Source organism: Elgaria multicarinata, chromosome 4 (assembly GCF_023053635.1).
Source record: "Elgaria multicarinata webbii isolate HBS135686 ecotype San Diego chromosome 4, rElgMul1.1.pri, whole genome shotgun sequence".
NCBI lineage: Eukaryota > Metazoa > Chordata > Lepidosauria > Squamata > Anguidae > Elgaria > Elgaria multicarinata.
The window spans coordinates 97,728,833-97,747,501 of record NC_086174.1 but is presented as its reverse complement, the minus strand read 5'-3'; the positions used below and the strand labels follow the sequence as shown (position 1 = coordinate 97,747,501).

Below are 18,669 nucleotides of genomic sequence, written 5' to 3'. Positions count from 1 at the left end.
ATAGGACCAAAGCACTCAGTTTAGAAGAAAAGTTAAATGTACTAGTATATCAATGGGACAAAATATATTGTAAGTCATTCTATAGACATCAGATGTATATTGCAGATGTCAATTCAAGTTTTTGAATGAGAATGTTGTGTTTATTTATTGTCTTGATTATGTGTTTTAAATCTTTTTGTAAACCACCTTGTGAGGCCAAGGTGTCCTGAAAGGTGGGTTAGAAATCCTTCTAATACATAAATTGATCATTCATATTTCAAATACCAGCTTGGATCCTTTTTTACTTGAAAGTACAATGAAAGCCAGAGTGTTATTAATGTAAATTGAATATTGAAATTCTTTAAAATTAACCTGGGATAATGACTTTTCAAACATATGATGCGCTTTAAGTGCTGAACTTTATTACTATGCACTATACATTTTACATAGAAAATTCTGAGATGACAGGCAGGTTTGTAACAGGCATTTGTCATCAATACAAAATCTTGCAATGTATGTCAGGAACTATTTTCCCCCTATGTCTCATAAATTAAAGGGGGAAAAGACCATGTATGCAGAATTGCTGTGATTGAAAGGTATCATTTGTGTATATTCACGCAACTGAAGTTTCTTTCTGACCACAGCTTACCTCTTTAAGAGTGGGTAGCTACTGCAGCGAAATCTCCGGCTGTGCGTGCAGTTCTCTTTCTCCTATGTAAATTTTGTCTTTGGATCACAGAAAGTGGCTACAACAATGTTTTCATGGATGTTAATGGAAAACTTAGTTTTTGCAAATTAAAATTGCTAGTCCTTTCGTATATTGATCTGCCCAAACCAAACTGTGGCATATATTTTAATAGGAAAACAGAGTCGCTTTACAAGAAAACTACAAAATGATTTGTTCTATTTTTTTCAAAAATGCAACCCTTTTATCAGGTGAAAGGCCACTGTGGTTAACTCTTGTGTTATCAGAATCAATGCAGCATTCATTTTCAATTTCCTGGGTGTCGAAGTTGGATGCTGATTGCGCTAAGGCAAACAGAGTTTCACTTTCCCAGAACGAACATGCCAGCACAAGAGAGTACACAGGCCACGTTATTTCAGACCCAGGTCATTTAAGGCATCAGAGATCTGTGTGTTGACCTGCACCGAGGTGCTAGCAGGGAGAATGTTCAGATAAATGTCATACTGTTGGTCCATTCCGAGATAACTGTCACTCATAAGATACAAGGTGTAGATATACCTGTAAGATAAAAAGTAAGGACATGAGTTGTTTTTTTCCACAGAAACCCATTTTCAAAAACCACAAGCAGTGCTCATCATTTTGCATCATCTTACTTTCCAGGAGTTTCTGGAGTGTAAAAAGCAACTGAGACTATACTCTGATGTTTGACATATCCCACTCTTTTCAGAGCAATAAGCTCTTTTTTGTCTACTTCTCCAAGGATCAAGAACCACCCTTCATCCTTGGTCTTAGGGAATCTAGGTGCAACTGCTTTGCTGTCTTGCTTGCCCTGGAAGGAAGAAAATACAAGTTAATAGCATGACCTAAATAAAACATATTCTTTATGTTAAAACACAAAACATGTCAACATATTTGTAAAACGTTGATTTATTTGCATGGTCAACCCTTCGGGCATTCTTTTTCAGGCGTGATGAAAGAGTGGAGCCAGTTGGTGCAATCCTGACCTCCTAATCATTGTATAGTTGTGACCATCTGTGCTGGGCTTATAAAAACTAGAGATACAACGTATTAAATCCCAGCTCTCACCATGTATGTTTTCAAGCAAAATACTCATCATGTGAAACTGATCTGATAAAGTCATCCCATGGTGACTTTAATATATCCAAAAGCAACTTAAGAAATGGGTGTTAGGTACTGGGGAGGGGGGCTAGAAAAAAGAATACGGGCTACTCTACCTTGGTATAACCAATATGCAATCTCCGCAAATTAATCTGCAGGACATATTCTTGATCTGCATGCAACTTCATCCAGTTTTTGTCATCCCGCACATTCATTGGCAACAGTGTGATAGGTAGTTCTTTCTGTTCTTGAACAGCATCATCCCAACAGCCTTTAATAATCATATTAACTTCTATTACTGGCAAGTGGGACAAGAAATGCCAAGCCTGTAGAAGAGGATAAACACACACAAGTTGAAATAACCTCAAACTTTAACCACCATACATAAACTGAACACAAATCTCATTCTGTAATTATCTTTCATTCAGAATGTTCGGATATATTTTAACTGTTTCCCATTATTTCATCATAGGTCTAAAATATCATACAGATACTTTTGATCTGCCTCTGCTATTTTGAGACATCAACCTTTGTTATTTTCTTACTATACTGTTCCTGAGATTTGCAGAAAAATAATGCCAGGTCCAAAGTCAACACCCATATTGCATCAATAATACCCAGAGTAATCCCCTTTTGAGATGAACTACAAAAATTGTTCTCCAATGCTTAGGGGTGAGATTTCCTCACTCTTCCATTAAGATTCAATGGGTCTATTTGTTTTAACATAATGGCCAGAATTGTTACCATAAACACTTCACTCCTTAGTCTGCTATTTGACTGCTTCTACACAAATAAAGCAAACACAAGCCCCTCAAGAGTACTACACATGCTTTACAAAGATTATTTTATGTCCAAATTAAAAAATAAATAATTCACCTTACCCGTACTGATTAAAGTATTCTTCTATAAGCCACTGAAAACTACTTATAATTACATTCTGAATTAAATCTTCCCAACATAATCCATAATGAGTGAGTCACTGAAGTGCTAATTAGTGATAAGGCAAACCACAGAGAGTTCAGAGGATCAGTTCAGATAATTACCCAAAAGTTCAAATCCTTATGTAAAGTTACCTACACTTATAAGTTGCTTATGGCAGCAAAGAGGGCTGAATCTCTAAAGGCATTTAAATAGTTAGTGACTATCAGTTCTTCTATAATTTTGCTAGTTTTCAGGAGTACTTTAGGATTAGTTTTCCCAACAGTTCCTGAAATCCTTGATCAACTGGAACTACATTTTGAATTGAGCAAGGCCTAAAACCTAGCAACTCTGCTGTGCTTTTTACTACCTCCCCACTCCAATGAGAAGAGCAAAAGAAGTTCTGTCAGAATTCTTGCTTTTGTCCCTTAGCGGCTCAGTCCCATTTTTCACAGAAGTGAGTAGCTGAGGCAAGTGAGGGAGAATTCTGACAAAACCTTCTATTTTTGTGCTCACTGTAGATGGGGAAAGGTTAAGTCTGTGTAAGTGCTAAGGTGCAAAGGACTCTGAGCCCCAAAACAACAATCCATACATTAGCAACAGTGGTATGGGAGCTTCTTCCAGATGGTCCAGAATATAGCAGCTAGGCTGCTGACTATATCAACTACAGCTAGAGAGATAATACTATTGGAGCCACACTAGTTAGTTTCCAGGCCCACTTTGAAACACTACTATTGATTGATGATTGATTGATTGCATTTATATCCTGTCTTTTTTTCCTTCAAGGAACTCAAGGCGTTTATATCCTGCCTTTTGTCCTTCAAGGAACCCAAGGCAGCTTTAATGACCTGGGGCTTTTTGAAGGCATACATTCTTCCTGTGTGCTTCCCCTCATGCTGTAAGATCTTCAGGAGAAATCCTGGGTAGAGTGAGACCTTGCCCCAGTCTTGGTGGGGAGCTATAGCCTATGACACCAATTCTGAGTCAGAGGAGAAAGCTACAGAGTCAGGTTCAGCCATGGGAAGCCAGATGCCTGAGAACTTAATTCTACCAGGCCTCCCACTGGTGTATGAGCTGGGAGGGGCTGAGACTCAGGATGCTGATACAGTCTATTTTCCACAGTTGGGAGATGTGACCTCAATGGAGGCCCCCGCTTCTCAACTGGGGACATCTTCCATGGGAACAAGGCAGCAGGAGGAGGGCTCTGCAGGAGAGGGAGTTTCAGGTCCTATGGTGTGTTGTCAACTAAAGAGGGTGGTACAGAGGCATCTGGTGAGGCACAGTGAGTGTCTGAGAATTAGATTTCCTTGCCAGGATCGACCATCCGATAGTGATCTTTTGTGGCCAGTCCTCTGTATTTAAACCAGAGCAGTGGCAGTAGACATTACTGGAAGCAACGACTTGGTGACCAAGAAAAGCTTCCAGATTTCACTGGAACTTTTGTTGTGATGCTCGTAAACTGATTCTTGTCAAGGAACTACATTGTAATCTGTTGTTTGTGGATCTTTGTAAGGGCTGTAAAGGCAGTAATTCCAGAATTACTGAAATAAAAGGACTTGTGCCTCAGCTATGGGAAGTCAGGTTCCAACTATTAGAGTGCCCTTTTCTCTGAGGCCTGGCAGAAGCAACCACCTCTCAGCGGCAGTAGTCGCACTGGAGGGTCCTACTGGTGGTGGTGTGGAGACAGTGCTCCATGGATTTAGTCAGGGATAGTAGGCAGTTCAACACAGGGAGTTACTGAGAAGCACTAGATTATCAGGGAAATACAAGGTAAGTCTCTGGGAGCTGGTATACAGACATTGTTCCAGCACTCTGTGCCTAGAACTTAAGGCTTTTTACGCCAGAGCCTTTAGAGTCCCACCGGGACCACAACAGCAGCCAATGGGTGCCACCTGGAGAATGGTCAACTCTCAGGCAGAGCCTTGCTCTTTATTCCCCAGGCAGGCACTTTTGTGCCTGGAGCTGGCTGAGCCTAAATCTTTATGTCCCTGCATTTCCTGGGGGCTAGATGGCCACTTGGCATATGCTTCCAAGAAGAGGTTACGACTGCTTTGAGGGAAAGGGTCAATAGTTGTCTCCTCTGAGGGCCCAGGATTCCCCTAACTGGCCACAAGGTCTCTCGACACAGGCAGCTCCTCTGGACTGTTTGGCCTGGGAGGTTCCAAGTCATCTTCTGAAGATGAATTCTCCAGAAGGGGCATGACAGAAACTCCCTGCTTAGGGAGGCCCATCTGGAATTTAGAACTTAAGGAAACTGTAAAAGCCTTCTTTTTAGAAAGGCATTTTGACTGCTGAAGTGACAGAGTTGGACTGGTGTAAGAGAGGCTACTGCAGATCATGGCTACTGCAGATATTCTGGCAGGCTGCCGCTGTGGAACAGAAAAGGTGGTGGTTTTCATAGCAACAATCCACAGTTCAAGGTCCTAGGGCCTAACGAGAGACTTCAAAGGAAATGTTGGGTAAATACCTATTCAAGGTGCTACAGGGAGACCGTGTCTAACCCCTGGAGTGGACAAGGTGACCCCTGTGTCTCTTCTAACGATAAGTTCCTATGGAAAATAGTTTTTAAAATATCTTTTCTTAAGTATTGATATGAAAACTCCTGTTTAGTTGAAGTTCAGGCATTCTTCAATAGATAATGACTGCTCATATTCAAGACTGTACACTACTGTATGTGTGCTAATTATACATGCACACACACCTGCAACATGAGAGTGCGTGTGCGTATGCACACACACACGCGATAGAGAGCATCGTATAACAGTGCACTATTTATATAGACATTAAATTAGTATTAGACCATCCGTCTTCCTATATTAAACTGTTTTATCCATGGCAAATAGCAATAATTGCCTCTCCTACCACATTAGCATATACACATTAAACCTTCTCTTAATTTAAATGGGTGTGTGCGGTGGGTGGGTCTGTCCTTATGAACAGGCGTGTTCAGAAGAGGGCAACCAGGATGATCAGAGGTCTAGAAACAAAGCCCTATGAAGAGAGACTGAAAGAACTGGGCATGTTTAGCCTGGAGAAGAGAAGATTGAGGGGAGACATGATAGCAGTCTTCAAATACTTAAAAGGTTGTCACACAGAGGAGGGCCAGGATCTCTTCTCGATCCTCCCAGAGTGCAGGACACGGAATAACGGGCTCAAGTTAAAGGAAGCCAGATTCCGGCTGGACATCAGGAAAAACTTCCTGACTGTTAGAGCAGTGCGACAATGGAATCAGCTACCTAGGGAGGTTGTGGGCTCTCCCACACTAGAGGCATTCAAGAGGCAGCTGGACAACCATCTGTCAGGGATGCTTTAGGGTGGATTCCTGCATTGAGCAGGGGGTTGGACTAGATGGCCTTGTAGGCCCCTTCCAACTCTGCTATTCTATAATTCTATGATTCTATGAACTGAATCTAAAACCCAGGTCGTCTGATATTTGGTTCTTGGCGACTGAGAGGTTTTAATCCGTTAACTGACCATTCTAAAGTGCTAGATGCACCTAAAAATAGAAGTTCTTAAAAAATTTCAGAGGCAACATGCATTTTCTTAGAACTGTGGCCTATTTAAAATTATTGGGGTTTTAAAATTGTACAAAGAACTTGCATTGCAGCTGCAGCGCCTGCACACACACAACTGCCTCCTAGCAGACTCAGGCTCCCAGCACAGAACCATCTCACCCCCAGCTGCAACAACTTTTTGGGACTGGGAGCTTAAGAGGCAGGCTCCTTTGGGGGCAGGTCTGCCACCAGCGGGGTCGCCTCCGAAGGGGGCAACACCAAGGCGAGGGCCTGCCCCCTTGTTTGTTTGTTTTCTCCCCCTACTGACTTATAATTTTGTTGTGTATTTTAAACTTTTTTTTTTAACATTTCTTTTCCTATGTTTTAAAATGTATGTTTTAAACTTTGTAATACTGCCTTGAGGCCCAGTATTGGGCAAAAGGCGGGATACAAATAAATATAATAAGTCAATAAATAATTCCAAGAGAGCCCTATTTTCCCACCCTGGCCTACATGTGCACATGGGACATATTAAGGGGAATGAGAGGTGCATGAGAACAACTCTCATTTCCTTATCCAACACACAAATGCCTCCCATTCCTGCTAACTTCCCATCACACTGCCTGCCTGCATACACATGCAGGCGGTGAAAGTTGGGTGGGGAGGAAGAGAAGGAAAAAGGATGCATTAAATCCTATTGGAATCTTCCGCAGGTGGATGCTGCACTCGTGATGAGAGTCGGTCGGGCCCATTGAGATTAGGCTCATTTTCACAGGCGATTCACATTTTCTTTGGATTTTTATTTAATTGGCTTTAGTGGTAGGTTTAGAAAGAGGTGGATGAAAAATTAAGCCCAATTAATCTCTGCAACATATTTCTGCGATAGTTTCTCTTCTAAAATTATGTGGCAGGTACACTGTGTAGCACAGTGACAAAATATTTAGAGCAAAGTACATTGCTAGGTTTCCTATGCGTGAGTAGCACGGCTGTATCAAACGCAATACTTCTATATTGTAGCATAATGTATTTTATTTACATTTACATGCAGCAAGACGTGTAGTGTAAGCACAGTTTATGTTATTGACATAGTAAACAGACACATGAAAGATATGGACGCACCACATACACAAAAGCTATTTTTGAAGAAACTGCTAAGACATTTCAATACCAGCCAAACATATTTATCTGAGGATTAATCTTCATCTATTGAATCAGACGCGAACGCTACCATGCATACAATTATTTAATTAGCAGCCAAATCCTCTGCCAGTCAGCCGCCGTTCCAGGCATACTGATGGGAAAGTAGATGCAAATCTCACAGTAGTACTGCTTTTTCTCATTACTACTGCAATTAGCACTTAAATTGATGCTTTAAACATACTAATTTCTGGAATAATTCAGGATTTGTATGTTACCTGAGATCGTCTCACTGCAGAGACGACACCAGATTGCTACGCAAATTGAAGCACTTTTGAGCCAAATAACCATCATCGTATCAGACGGAGCCAATTTGCATTCAGTTTTAAAGATAACAGAACGGCAATTTATGCAAATAAATTAAGTTAGTTTACTTCTGAGTTTTCCCTGAACTAATTATAACAATGTTCTAATTTTTCAAAACATCTACAACTTGGACTGAAGTCAACATGTATTATGTTTGAAATCTGCTGTTAAAGAAGGTTTTGTTTAGATTTAAATGCATCTTTGTCCACAAATTTGATATTTTATATATAAAAACAGATGTCAAGTATATACATTAAAATAGTTACCTTCTGCACTTAAGTCAAATTTTAGTTTATCAGAAATTAAAGGCAAAAGTGTATTTTACTTTTAGGTAAGTCACCAATAGTATGACTGAACACTTGAAAAGATTTTTTTTAGCATGTGCACACGCAATTCAACTCGACATTCTCAATCCCAGAAAATGCTTCAACTTATGACAATACTATAACATATACAATATTTAACAATATATTTTTCCTTTTCCCTAAAAAAGAAAAGGAAAAAAGAGAAGATTTAAGGGGCAATTCAACCAAACTCCAGGTATCTCTGTTCACAGATTTGCTAGACATGAGTAGTGTGACAATCCCAAACTTATCTGTTTTCTTTTATTTTGCAGCATACCACCTCTTATTTACATGTACTTTATATCAACTGTGCGGACACATATACACACTTACAATATATGGATGTACCATGTACACACATTTATGTAAACATCTCAGTGAAGCCACTTTAAGCTCACTTTTGTGGTGAGCCATTCATGTATAGTGGCTACTGGGGACTATACTGAACTGCACTGTTTGCAAAAAATCTGCCACTCTGGAGTTCACTTGCATTGACCCTAAAATGACATGGCACACTAGATCTGTTACAAGCAAAGTTTCTTTGCTGATTAACCTATTAGGACCTATTGTGTCCTAATCCTTAATATATTTGTTCTTGTTAGGTGAAGGACAACATATATTAATACATACATACATACACACACACACACACACACACAGAGTATATATATAAACATTTAGCCTAAATTTTGCTTTTGAGCCAAATATATGTCACTCTTTAGTATCAAGGAATGCAAAATGAATAAACATCACAATCAAACAACAAATAAACACCAGTGTCAAACTTTGTAAAAATCCAACTGGACATGAGGTGGGAATGTAACTAAAGGTCATCTTTACACATAAATCCCAGGCACAACAGATGAATAGATGCTGTGCTCCAAGAGGTTACAGCAATTGGTAAACATGGTGAACACAAAAGATCCATGGCTATTTGCAACAACCAGAAGTTGTGGTACTGCAAGCCAATCCACTCACAGTGAGTTGTGTGAATTTGTTGCCCAAACCAAGTATGCCTGGCTTTGGCAAATGAGTACTGAATTTCAGGGCAAAATTATGTGAGGGAGTGCAGGGTGGGTAGGAATATATACTGTGCAACAGGCAGAACTGAACTCCTGCTTTCCTTCTACCAGGCATTGAAATATTTTTGCCCTATGGGAGAAGTGTTTCCTTGATACTGAACTGGACACAGGAGAGAAAAAATGTTACCTGTGTAATATGCTTGTTATGCAAATCATGTTCTACAACGGAAGCAAAAACGTTCTCTTTTCCATCACATGCAGCTATCAGTTCAGGAAGACATTCAACAGGACCTTGGTAACCGCCCTTCCTTTTCACTTGGTTCCATTTTCTGGAAAAACAATAAGCATATATCAGTTGAGACTGGAAACTAAGGGAAGCAGAAGGAAAAGAAAGGAAAGACGAAAATAGGAAAACATGTTTTAAAAGAAAAGAATGTAAAACCCACTTTAAGTGTCTTGGCAGTTTATATTGATAACCTTTTGGTTCAATGAAAGTGAAAAGGAAGACTGCTATTAAACCTGCAATACTGCAAGTTCCATGGCTTAAAAAAACAGGATACTAAACAAACCAAGGTCAAAGTTCACTAAGTAGTACACCCTCTTGCCTTAAACTAGTTTAATGAGAAAATATCTTTACCATGTAGATTAATGTTATTGATTTCAATTTACAGTTTAAAATTGATATGACAAACTGCTTCATATATACTTATGCATTCACAACTGAGATGAGTGTGGTGGTCTGTTTACTCTAATTAAAACACTACTCTGAAATCCAAATATTTATATGTAAATAATTACATATACATAGGGCAATATTTTCATTGAGCTATCTATCACAACCTCAAGGTCCCTTTCCTGGTCAGTCAACACTAACTCAGACACCATCAGCCTATATGTAAAGTTAGGATCCTGCCTCTCTCATGTGCATCAAATTACACATTTGCTATTTAATGCCCATTCAGCCAGCTTAGGGAGGACCTTTTGGAATATGTTGCTATCCCTCTAAGACATTAAAATAGCATGAAGGATCAAAGTTAGCTGATGTTCCACTTGAAGATATAAGTGCTATTCTATAATTTTCAATTATCATTTTTTGGAAAGATATGGAATTAAGATAGAAATACATTGGAATAGCAGCCACCTACATAAATGGCTCATCCTATACCGACACAGACCAGCCCATTTGTATTGATATACTGTATGCCAGTACCAACGTGGTATACAGACAGTTCTGGCCATAACTTGGAGAGAGAACCATATTAAAACCTCTGTTTAGTCATAAAAAAAGAGTACAATTGGGTGTATATGAGGTGGTCCTGGCTCACAACTGAGATGTGTTTGGGGTAAGGCAGGGGCATCCATTTTGTGAACTGCCCAGAGACCTTCAGCTATTGGGCGGTATAGAAATGCAATAAATAAATAAATATGTCAGATAAGTTGTGTAAACTAGATCCCATTAATTAGCAATTGCTTATTTTGAAAACAACATTTTGATATTTTCTTTCCTCCTTCTACAAATGCCACTGAAATATCTGAGGTTATAATGTACATTCCCTATAGGAACATGAGGACCACCCAGAATTATGAGTCATATATTTTGTAACCACTAGAAGACAAGGCCTCCTAATGTATTTGAGTTCTCAAGAGGCAGTTGACTCATATTATTAAAAAGACTGCAATGACAAGAGCAAGAAAGGGGAGCAAGAATTTCTGTTCTCCAGTACTACACAATTTGCCCTGCATATCAGCATCCTCCACACAAGAATAGATACATACCTGAAAAGGTGAAGATGTTGGTATTCAACATTAGGTAGAGTAAGTAAAGAGGAGTCATGGATCCACCGCCCTTGAATCAGCATCTGTACCAAGCTGGTAATATTTAGAGCAGTCACCAGCCACCCTTGGTTTGCTGCAATATCCAGCATTGCCTAAATCAAGAAGACAAAGATTTTAATTTCCCACCATGAAAGCAAAACAAATTTTCTTGCTACTTACAGTGCAATTTTTCCAGTAATATGAATGGGAATTTCTGACTTAACAAAAGTTTTGATTAGTTTAGATACTGAATAGTCACTGGCCCAGGGTTTGATCCTGATTTCTTTTAACTACACTTAGAATTAGCTGCACATAAGAGAGAACTGTGGTTTAAACAAAACACATAAGTAGGTGGATGAGGACCGGGGAGAAGAAGGGCATGGGCCCAAGCCAGGCAAGTCTCTCTGTGTAGAGTATTCCACAGCTATGGTGCCACAACTAAAAAGGCCCTCTCCTTAGTAGCCACTCTTCTTCACAGCAGCTGAGGAGTTCTGATGGTCTAAAAGATGAATTATTTTATTATATTTCATTTGCTTTTAATGAAGATGCGAAACTACTTTTGGACCACAACATAAATATGTTGTTTATTAAGAATAATAATGTAACTTCCATGTCTATTGTTTCCAAAGTTCAGGGAACAACATCTTCAAATAGTCTTTCTGTATGATCCCTTTCCTTCTTTCCACAACATCAATTTAGCAAATTGTCTCATCATTCTTTTGAGTGCTCCCACTTCAAGGTCTGTGGTTGAAACAAGTTACATTTGATCCTGTCTGGGCACAGAATTAATCTATCTCCTGATACCTGGCATAGTGTCATTTGAGAAATATTTATTGCATACACATACTATTTTATTATTATTTTTAGAGTATGTAAAATGAGATCATGTCCTGATTGATAAGTAACTATCAGCAGCATAGTTAGGTTCTCCCATGCCACTCTGATAATACCTGAAAGAATTCAACCTGGATCATGTACTTAGGGTAGCCAACGTGGTTATTTTCTATACCAGTGTCACTAGCCTTCAGGACTGAACAATGCTGGTATGGGAAGTAAGTATGTTGCCATTCCAATCCATGTGATCTGTTCCCTTCAAATAATACCAGAACAGTGTTGGACTCAGTAATTCCACTGTTGATAACATTCAAATCAGGCCAACGTTTATATAATTTTCCAGTACAATCTCAAGGACTATATATATATATATATATATATATATATATATATATATATATATATCTTCTTAAATGAAAAGGAGAATAAGTGTTCTCACACATCTTGGCTATAGAAAAAAGATATTGAAATCAACTGTATGGTATGAGGAGGCAAGCTTTATAAGTTTGGTTTGCATCCTAAAATCATTATCCCATGGAAATAAATAGCATTCATGTGTGCATAGCTGTGAAACTGTTAACTGGAGCTTATTTAGAGTATGGAACTCTGTTGTGGTAGCATATAATACTGGCTAACCATATGTTTTGAGGCTCCGTTCAAATTGCTAATTATAGGTAATAGGACCAGGATATCTAAAAAAGACCAGTTCATACTATTCTGTGAGGTCATCTGGAAAGGCCTTTTTGTGCATCCTAGGCTCAGTGGTGGGAACGCACATTCATAGGTTGTGAAACCACCCTAAGACATCCATTAGTCTCTCCCTGCTATGCATAGTGATCTACAGAGTACAACAGCAAAGGTTTCTGCCCTGTGGAGCATACAATCTAAAATTCAACATGAGGGAAACAGAGGAAGGGAAGTGCAGTTAGGTATAAACAGAAAGAGTATACAGCAGTTTCAGTTTTATGTGCTCAGGCTTGACTTCTGTTTTTGATTGTTTTGGTTGATCACATTATGAGCCACATGGAGTGCCTTATACTGAGGAGGCAGAAAGGTGAGATATAAAGAGTTTTAATAATTAAATATAAGCCATGCATGCTGGCATGAATGATAGCACATATTTTTGATGCGCCCACAACCTCTACGCCTGCCCCATCTGAAGAATGGAAGGATTTTGCAGCACGGCTAGTGACTACATGGAAGGTACTTCCCTATAGAAAATCATCAAAACCTTAGCATTAGGGATGGGTACTTCTGTGAGTTTTGCTTTCTCCTCCATTCATTTTCTTTTTTGTAGATCTCAATGTTTTTTTGTCCCATTTATGAAGAAATTTGCGAATTCTGGCAATTTCTTACCAAAAACCAGATCGAACAAAATTCTCAGCCATCTCTACTCAGCATCAACTAAGGTTCAACCTGAACATTAATACAAATATTCAAATGCTACTACAAACAAGGAAGTGTTAAAATGTGTTAAAGGCAAGAATACCGACACTAGGGAAGCCATTAAGAAATTGAGAGCACTGAAAAAAGAAGCTTTTATTTCTAATAATAAGGTTTTGGTTTTTAATTAATTCATTTTTTGGAGCATTTAGCCTGCATTTTGATGCTAGAATGTATACTTCAGACTTCTTTTACAGCTCACCAGAGGAATGCTAAGCTGTCTATATTAGCCTGTACATTTAATCAAATGTTTTACGGACAAACAAAAGGCAGCATTTACTTAAGGCAAACTAAACAGTGGAATCTTCTTTAAACAAAGGAGTTGTTTACACATGCAGCGCTATTTCAATTAAATTACACTGATCCTGGAGAAATGTTGAGTTTAAAAGGTACACAAAGCTGGTTTCAGTTGTGGGGGAGAGATCCAGCTTTAAAAAGGTAGTTCAGGCTTCCTTTTCAACTGGTTTTGTTTTTGAGGTAAACAAAACAAGGTAAAAACTAAATACTGATGTTTCAAACTATTAAAAATGTTTAAAGTTTAATGTGCTTGACTTCTTACGAAAAAAAAAGTTCTCTATGTTATGGGGGGAAGGAACCCTGTTGTCACCAGACCACCGCCACCACCATCACTACAGTTTTCAAACAGAGGCAAGGAAAATCTGGATTGGAAGCAAATGTCAAAAATTTTGTTAGAGTGAGAGATTTCCACATGCACATATACTATAGTTTGTGCAGGGCCATTTCTGAATACTGTTCGGAGGGCACAACTTGTAAGCATTCATTTACAAAAGGGTGAATGGGCTACTGGGAGCACATCTCAGTGAAGTTGCCTAACCCCATGGCCTTTAAAATTTAAATAGTCCAGAGACTACTTCTTTCTGTACATCCTAAACAATGCATCTGACTTATTCCATTCACACATTAGGGGCACACACTGGTCCCCTTTCAATTCACACAGTAGGAACCTAGCCAATACTGCACTTTCGAGCCTGGGCTGTCCTGGGGGAATACATAATTACGTTTTCCAGGGAAAATTTCAGTTGTGCTACATAGATAAGTGTTATGGTGCTTCTAGAATGCACAATACCTATCCTATATTCTTTGAAAAGACATCATCAACATAATTTCCCACTCTAGCCATATTTTCAATATTCAGGGTGTTTTCCTCTTTTTCCAATTGTTTGCCCAACACTTTCCCTTTTATTTTTCTTAAGATTCTTACTATCACTGTTACTTAAATAGTTAACTTATTACCTCACCTAGTCTACACTGAAATTTATGCATAGGGGCAATCATAGTGACAAAACTCTTGCAGTAAGTAGGTAAAGAGGAAAGGATGTGAGCTGAACATTGTATTCTACTGCTGCTTTTGTATTCATTTTCTTTTTGTCACTGCAGCAGATTTAATAACAAAAGAGTAGGGACCTGAGCAAGCAAATCTGCAATCTGCCAGCTACTGAAGTTTGTTATAGGATCTTCTGCCACACACAGAGATTTGCAGAAACTGACAGCAGTTTACTCATACCCAATAAGGAATAACAAAAGCTTTAGTTTGTGTTCCACATGGTGGCCTAAGGGTCCATGAGGCAAACCCTTCCACCTCCCCTTTATTTTGTGCTCCTTTGCCCATAATATTTATGCATTGCATCTCTATCCTGGTGTGAAATCCTGGACAGGGACATTGTGAAGAAATCAGAACCATGGCAAAATTGGCTTCTTCCATTTGCTGCTTGGAAACCTACTCACATTTTCATTCATTAACGAAGTGCAAAATGTACAAAAGCTTGACACAGCAATGGAAATTGAAATTCCTGCAAATACTCAATGTAGCAAATTGAGTCATTCTGCTTGCTCTCTCCAGGTCAGCCACATGAATACTGGAGTAACGAAGCAGAGAACATATTTAACAGCTCTCTTCTGGAAGTATTGGTTCTGCGCATGCAGTTGTCGCCATAATGGGGTTAACTGGTTATTAGGTTTGAAATACCTTACTCATTACCTCTCTCTTGGGTAAAGCTAATGCCTTCCTTTAAAAAAGAACACCTCTCTTCCTTTCGTCCCTTTAATTTTCCATACATTTTGTAGAATAAAGTGAAGCAACTGAAACTATATGGCCCTCCTCCAGTACAGTACTGCCATTGACGGATGTGACAAAGTTCCCAGCAAATATCCATTCTTACTGGCATTGTTACTTAATAGTGCTACTAATTTTGGATGTCTGACACTGAGATGGATAGAAATACAGAATCTAGAGAGGAGAGCAGGATTGAATCAAGACTTTCTGGCACCCAAGATTAAAAAAAAAAAAAGCAAGATACCATTGAATGGAACCCAAAATTTGCCACCTGAGGCAGCCATTTTGTTTTGCCTCATGGTAGTGCAGCTCTGGGGCAGGCATTGTGTAAGCAAATTCCAAGAGAAGACCTGGAGCTCTGCCAAATTTTCTCATTGCACAAGCACGTGTGCAGTTAGTTGTGCAAGTGCTTATGCAACCACTTGAAGTACTCTTATGCATCTGCTTGCACATCCGTTTGCACAAACATAACTTTAGTTGGATTCTCCTCTTGTGCATAGTTCTGAACCTAGTTTCTGTTAGTGCAACGTCATTTGTGCTAGCGGAATTCTGGATACTTCCCAGAATATTTACTCTGGCACAAAGTACGCTGAATACCTTGAAAGAATGCTTCTTGGCACTGTCTTTTCTTTTTTGATTCTATTATTTTCAGGGTAGATTAATAAGAAAATAATTTGCATTCTGAGTTTTCATGAGGATTTGTTTACTTTTTTGGGTAAAACCTTTTTGGGTACAAGGGTGTATACAAATGTAGTAAAATTACACTTAACAAATCAGCATTTCCCTTTTGTACATTAATTTTGAAGCAAATTCAACTACAACACATGACATATTCTATTAGGAAATATTTGTGATATCAAGAATACCATATATATAAGGAGGGCATCCAGGTGCTTATTAATTTCATTAAGCTGGATAATGGTGAATGAAATACTTCTTTTTACAAGATAATTACCTTTCATAGGTTCTATCAAAGCTGCATTAGGATGGCTAAAAGAATTTAATTATGAGAAACATCAATTAGAATTTATTACATAAACTGACATATTTTGAAAATATGTCTTTCACTTGTCACAACATGATTCAAAGTATCACCAAGTGATTTATTAAATAAGCATAATCACTGTAGTCGGTGAATTAAACTAATTATTTTCAGTTTGAGTGAAAGAAGTACTTGAACACATAGTTCTAAGATTAGTTTTTTCATATAATAAATTAATACACCTTGATCCACCAATTACTTTTGGGCATGAGAAGTTGTGTGCACGTATAACTGACCCTTCTGATAAAGCAAATGAAGAAGACCCAAATATTCTGGACTGACTAATGCATAGTTGATTTGCAATTTGCCCATGAGAGGGTGAAACAAACCTTTAGCAATCCGAGGGTTCAATCCATCCCAGCGTACTGAGGGGGAGAAGCAAGGGAACAGAGATTTACTGAGTTCTAGGTAGAACTTTCCTTGCGAAGGTGGCAAGACCCACAACACGGATGGATGATGACATACATTTTAAAACCAATATTTATTTTATGAAACGTGTTTGAACACCAGACACTCTGTTCATAGACACCACAAGAGCTCTAATGATGGATTATGTAAAAAATTAAAATGTTACACCAGAAATTTAAGAACTTAGCCAATTCTAATCCATTTTCACAACTATACCCAACGTTGCCAGTATTTACAACCGTTTTCTCCAGCTGAATCGGTAGTGTTTGTAGGGTTAAGATTGATATTCTCATAAGCTTCAATATTTTATAAATAATTAAATTTTGAAAGTGCATTTTCAAGAATTCTTTTCAACAGCAACAGTTGTTCACAATAACTTTCTCCTGAACTTTTAGCCCCATAAGGTTAGCATTCAGGAAGCTCAGCTGCTATCTAACAAACTTAATTAATCAAAAAGTCATTTCCGAGCAGTAACTATGAGTAAAAGTGCTTCAAGTGTGCTAGCAAGCCTACAAGTTAATCAAAATGCTAATGCAGTACAAATTAAAGTTGTGATTAACATTTCACAGTAGCTGCTTAAGTGAATTGATCACACAAATGGGTTAAGCATTAGTCATTTCCTCCAGCACCAACTGGGGAAAGGTTTATCATGAGTTGGGGGTGAGTGGGATGCGAATTGGACATAAGGAGAATCATATCATGAATTTGTCACAAAATATAATAGCACCCAACAGTTCTTCTGTCTATCCGGGGCGTTCAAAAACAAACATGTAAAAAATCACTCCACATAGGTAAACAGAATCCACAATGTTTTGTTTGTTTGTTTTAAAAAAACATGCTCATTTGTATTCATTAGTTATGCTCATATCTGTCCCCTCTACCAGGTCACTTCTATTGTAGTTGAAGGCTGCGGTATCTGAGAACCTCATTTAGGATATTTATATATGGAGTTGTTTGAAGATATGATGGCAATATAGGCAAATGGTTCAAAAAGTAAGTCGCAAATGCATTGGCTTGGAACCAAAGGTGGAATAGAATGGGTCAAAATTATTTTCATGCACATAAAGTGGGAGTTGCTGATCCCCCCCACAATTCACCCAAACCCACCTGACGCACCCCCCCACCCCACAACCCATGCTGTATGGGAGGTTGTTCCAACCACCAGGAGCATTTTTTGGTGGTTGTCACAATGGGCTACAGTACATAGGTGGAATTGTGAAAACTGGAATCTTTCTTTTAATAAGCAGAAGTGCTTTCCACTTGCACAATATCACCTTCAGATAGATTTCTAAGCAAGACTGTTAAGGAATTATACTAAACCAGAAGTACTGCTCCTTAACCGCAAACAATCTTTGAAAATATATATAAAACAGACCAGGTGTAACATGCCCATCAGGAATAACGGTATCTTCCACCATATTCTTATGAGTAATATGTAAATTTGCAATAGAGGGCAGGCTTATTATATCTTCCTCAAAGTGTCCCTCTGTGCTCAAGAGCTTTCTCTCCCATGTGGCAAACAAAAAATACTAGAATAGATGAGAGTTTTGACAAGATGTTTTCGTGTCTATGTTGCTTCTGCCCTTCTTAACTGACAGGAAATATTACTTCACAGGTGGAGGCTGCTATCATTACAGGTGATGTCACTGGCATGCTACAGGGATTTAAACAACTCATACTGTAAATCAAAAGGCCCTCATGAAGATTAAAATGTATCTGGCTTTCCTTCATTTTCTGTCCTACTGGATTTACATTTGTTTCCTTACATAGCTTTCATAGGATTTTTTTTTTTTGCGGCCGGGGTGGGTGGGGGCACTCTCTCTCCTGAACATTACACTAGTGGCAGTGGCTTTGTAAAAGAATCCTTAAGTTAATTTTTTCTTTGAGATGTATCTGTGTTTTAAGGAAGGAGGGGGAGCCATATTTGTTTTTGTAAAACCAGGGGAGGAATGGGAAATCTTGCAAAGGTTTCCTGAAATGATAAGCCAT

General features: G+C 38.7%; 1 protein-coding gene across 1 annotated transcript in view; it reads right to left on the bottom strand.

The window, feature by feature from the left end:
* Positions 1 to 379: 379 nt before the first annotated feature.
* ASCC3 (activating signal cointegrator 1 complex subunit 3) overlaps positions 380 to 18,669 on the bottom strand; it is a 255,779-nt gene continuing 237,489 nt past the window's right edge. The window contains exons 38-42 of the mRNA XM_063124851.1: positions 10,841 to 10,992; positions 9,252 to 9,393; positions 1,900 to 2,109; positions 1,318 to 1,493; positions 380 to 1,222 (exon numbers count right to left, since the gene is read on the bottom strand). Coding sequence (XP_062980921.1) covers positions 1,075 to 1,222; positions 1,318 to 1,493; positions 1,900 to 2,109; positions 9,252 to 9,393; positions 10,841 to 10,992 — 828 coding nt within the window. The 3' untranslated portion in view covers positions 380 to 1,074. The remainder of the gene's footprint in view (positions 1,223 to 1,317; positions 1,494 to 1,899; positions 2,110 to 9,251; positions 9,394 to 10,840; positions 10,993 to 18,669) is intronic.